Source organism: Trichomycterus rosablanca, chromosome 18 (assembly GCF_030014385.1).
Source record: "Trichomycterus rosablanca isolate fTriRos1 chromosome 18, fTriRos1.hap1, whole genome shotgun sequence".
NCBI lineage: Eukaryota > Metazoa > Chordata > Actinopteri > Siluriformes > Trichomycteridae > Trichomycterus > Trichomycterus rosablanca.
Window position 1 is genome coordinate 3,286,430 of NC_086005.1, and position 4,016 is coordinate 3,290,445.

The 4,016-nt window shown below is 41.5% G+C and overlaps 1 protein-coding gene across 1 annotated transcript in view; it reads left to right on the forward strand.

Moving 5' to 3' along the window:
• Positions 1 to 3,503, forward strand: part of LOC134332871 (leucine-rich repeat transmembrane neuronal protein 4) — a 130,972-nt gene extending 127,469 nt beyond the window's left edge. Inside the window, exon 5 of the mRNA XM_063014702.1 lies at positions 1,636 to 3,503. Coding sequence (XP_062870772.1) covers positions 1,636 to 1,944 — 309 coding nt within the window. The 3' untranslated portion in view covers positions 1,945 to 3,503. The remainder of the gene's footprint in view (positions 1 to 1,635) is intronic.
• The last annotated feature ends 513 nt before the right edge of the window (positions 3,504 to 4,016 follow it).

Consider the following 4,016-nt stretch of genomic DNA (forward strand, 5'->3'; position numbering starts at 1 on the left):
GTTTAATTAATTGATTAATTAATTTATTTAAATTATTTATTTATTTATTTATTCATTTATTATTATTGCTATAATTTTTATTAAGTAATTTGTTTGTTTTATATTTTTTAAAGTATTATTTTATTTTATTTATTTTTTGTTTATTAATTAATGTATTTTTTATTGTTAATAATTTATTTATTGATATTGTTGCTATTTACTTTGGCAGCACGATGGCTCTGTGGTTAGCACTCTTTACCTCACAGCAAGAAGGTTGAATCCTGGGTTCCATTCCTAGGTGGGGCAGTCCGGGTCCTTTCTGTGTGGAGTTTGCATGTTCTCCCCATGTCTGTGTGGGTTTCCTCCGGGTGCTCCGGTTTCCTCCCACAGTACAAAGATGTGAATGCCAGGGTGTTTCCTACCTTTCGCCCAGGGCATCAGACCCACCGTGACCCTGAACAGGATAAAGCGATGGTGAAACTGACAGTGAATGAATGAGTGAATGGATGGATGGATGAATGAATGAATAAATTAATGAATGGATGAATGAATGAATGAATGAATGAATGCTATTTACTGCCAGAGAAAAACTCCACCATGCCAGGCTTTATAAGTAATGGGAGGCATTTGCATGCCCAGCTCCTCACCCACAGCGCTCTCATCACTCATCTCATTATCTCCTGAGAGTAAGTGCCACATTTCTTGTTCTGTTTTTTTATCACTTGTTTCTCACCCCTCTGTAAAATCCCCTCATCTGTCACCTCAGTGGCGCTTTTTTCTGCTCCGCCGCTACCTTCATTTGTTCTGACTTCTAAACTGGCTGCGCCGCTTTTGTACCCGTTCACCTCCTCTAATCACTGGTCTCCTAAACACAGGAAACCAGAATCCTTCCGTCTCCAGTGATTCTATAAAAGCTGATGTGAAACTACATCTGCGATGATAGGAAACACATTCAGTACCAGATCGTTTTTGTTATTTAATATGTGCTGTATAGCCAAAAGTATTTGGACACCTGAACTTGGACTTTTTTCAGACATCCTGTTTTAAAAACTGGGAATTTGCGCTCGTTCAGTCAATATATGCTAGTGTTTGTATCACTGGGTGCTGATGTTAATTAATGTATTCATTAATTAATTCATTTATTATTATTTTTATTCAGTTATTTATTGGTATTGTTGCTATTTACTGGGGTGGCACAGTGGCTTGGTGGGTAGCACTCTTTACCTCACAGCAAGAAGGGTCAATCCTGGGTTCCATTCCTAGGTGGAGCGGTCTGGGTCTATTTGGACAACTAAACTTGGGGGGCTTTTTTCGGACATCCTGACCGTCCGAAAAACTATGCCACCATGTTGCCCTACAGTCAAACAATAGCAGGACATTTTTAATGTCTTTCCTTAAATGTTGGAGCACTGTCTACATACTTTTGGCCCTACAGTGTTTGGTGAAGCTGATATACAGTATAATTGTTGGGTAAAGCACACGAAAACACATTGTTACCTTAAATTGTGCCAATAATCGCAAGCGCATACAGTATATTGGAAGTGTTCTGCTCATATCTTCGTGGTTTCGGTAATATCCACAGCTCTGAATCCATTAGGGGAATCGGCTATGTGTAAATTCGTTCCTGACGCCTGCTTTTGTTCTGTGTGTTCGCAGGTCCCTCATCAGATGAGCGCCCTGACCTTCTACCGCTACGAGCAGCCCATGCTGGATTACTGCCAGGCTCACCAGCCCATGCGCCTCAACGTGAACTACGAAATCCCACCGCAGGCGCTGGAGGACATGGCTCCGCATGACAGGGCAACCATCCAGACCGTGGCGCTGCCCGCCGTGCCCCCGTCCAGCCCACCTCTCGCCCTGAGGACCCCCGTGCAGGTCCCGGGACTGACCTATCCGGGGACGGAACGCTCCGTGAGCTACCCGACAGCCGAGCGGTCCACCGGCACGCTGACCTTCGGACGCTAGCGCTGCAGGACGCCGGCGCTGTCGGGAGAGAAGTCTTTCGATGGCTGAGATTTTCAGGCGCCGAGTCTTGACGGTCGGCACTTTTTGGGAAGCTTGAGGAGCAGGTTTGTAGGTGTTTACGCTTTCAGATGTCCACTCATTTGGAGGATACCTTTATTTGATGGTAACACTTCCTAAAACAATCGCTTCAAGCGAGTACGCTTTCGGATGTGGGATTTATTTAACGGCAGCACTTTCTGACGTAAACACACAGTGTTCGAAAGCCTGCTTGTCTGGGTGTGGATTCTTTCAGAGGGGAACCTTATCCTACCTGCTTTTGGATGTTATTCTGTTCGGAAGGTGGATTTTTTTTCGGATGGAGGTACTTCGGAGGCTAACAGAAGTGTCGGAAGTGTCACCATCACTATTAAGGCGGCTTAAACTCAAAAACTTGATGTGAATGGATTCTTCAACTGAGTAAACCTTTTTTATTATTATTATTTTACTTTTTGTGAAAAAAAACGTTAGAAGGAATTAAAAACAGCTAACCAAGGACTCGGCTTCAATACACTTCTACTCCAGTGAGCTTTGTGTACAGGGAGAGACGGGATTTCAGTGTTAGTTCTTGTCAATTTCTTCTCCTTTTTATTTCTTAAATGTATTTATTATTAATTTTCTTTTTTACACAAACCCTGCTCAATGAAAAATTCTAAACCGATATAGCAGACAGCATGCACGGCATGTTAAATGGCGCACCGCTCCGTCATCCCGTATCCTGTTCAGGGGCGGCACCTCGGAGAAACCGATAACGGCGATCCGCTCACGCTGGGTGGAGAATTAAACAGAACGTGCAATAAACCAGGCGGCGTGTGGAGGAAGCCGATTAAAGTTTCAGCAGAGCTGGACGACTTCTCACTGTTCAGAAACGATTACAGGAGAATAGACGTCCTCGGCTCGGACCTCGTGATAGTGCAGTTAGGTTTCGATTAGAGAGGAACGTATAAGGTTTTGGTGTAGAGCTCTAGAGACGTGCACCTCTACCAAAGATCGAGCAGAAGTCGTGGCACCACTTGAGAGCCTTCCAATATTTCAGCCCTAAATCCTAGATAGGCTGAGATTCACTAAATAAAAACACATAAATGATTGGTTTATTCCACCTGGTGTGTATCTGTCTGCATGTGTGTTTTCCCAGACTGTTAACACACGAGTCTCACTCCCCAAAACTATCCTGACGTCCTCAAAGCTATCTCAATTATATATGACGAGAAACCCTCTAATGATGTAAAAGTTGAGACGTTTTGCTGTGAAAGTGGGAAATAACCCGACACAGCCAGTTTTTCTGTACCGCGGTCTTTACTCGGAGCATGTCCGTCCCGTCAGTCCGGCCAGAAATGAAAAAAAAAATAGTTGTTTTCTCTAAATAAATAAATAAATAAATATAAAAGCTCACAGAACAACAGAACGAGGATAATTGGGTGTCAGCTCTGCCCGCTCGCCCTTCCATTCAGTTTGAACCCATTTAAGGTGTTTTAGAGTGTTTGTACTGACCATGAACCATATTCAGAGTTGGCGAGTTGAAAAGTTTCACGAGTAAACGTGCAGGGAAATTTATTCACATTGAGTTTTAAATCTAATTATATTTTTTTGTGCATTTTATTCATCCAGTGTTGCCGGATTCCTGTTAAAGCGGTTGGAGCTTCTTCAATTGGATGAAGGCTGCCTCCTTTAAAGTAAATTAAATAATATAATAAAATAAAAATAAATAAAATAAAAAAGAATAATTTTAAATATTTAAATAAATAAATAAAATTATTTCAATAAAAAATTAATTAGTTTATATAAATAAATTATTATAAATATTTACATTTTTGCCATTTAGCAGACACTTTTATCCAAAGCGACTTACTGTACTGTGACAGTATATTGTCTAAGAAATCAAGAGTTAAGGGCCTTGCTCAAGGGCCCAACAGTGATAACCTGGCAGTGGTGGGGCTTGAACCAGCGACCTTTTGATGACTAGTCCAGTACGTTAACCACTAGGCTACAACTGCCCTAAATAATTAATTAATTAATTAATTAATTAATTATTAATT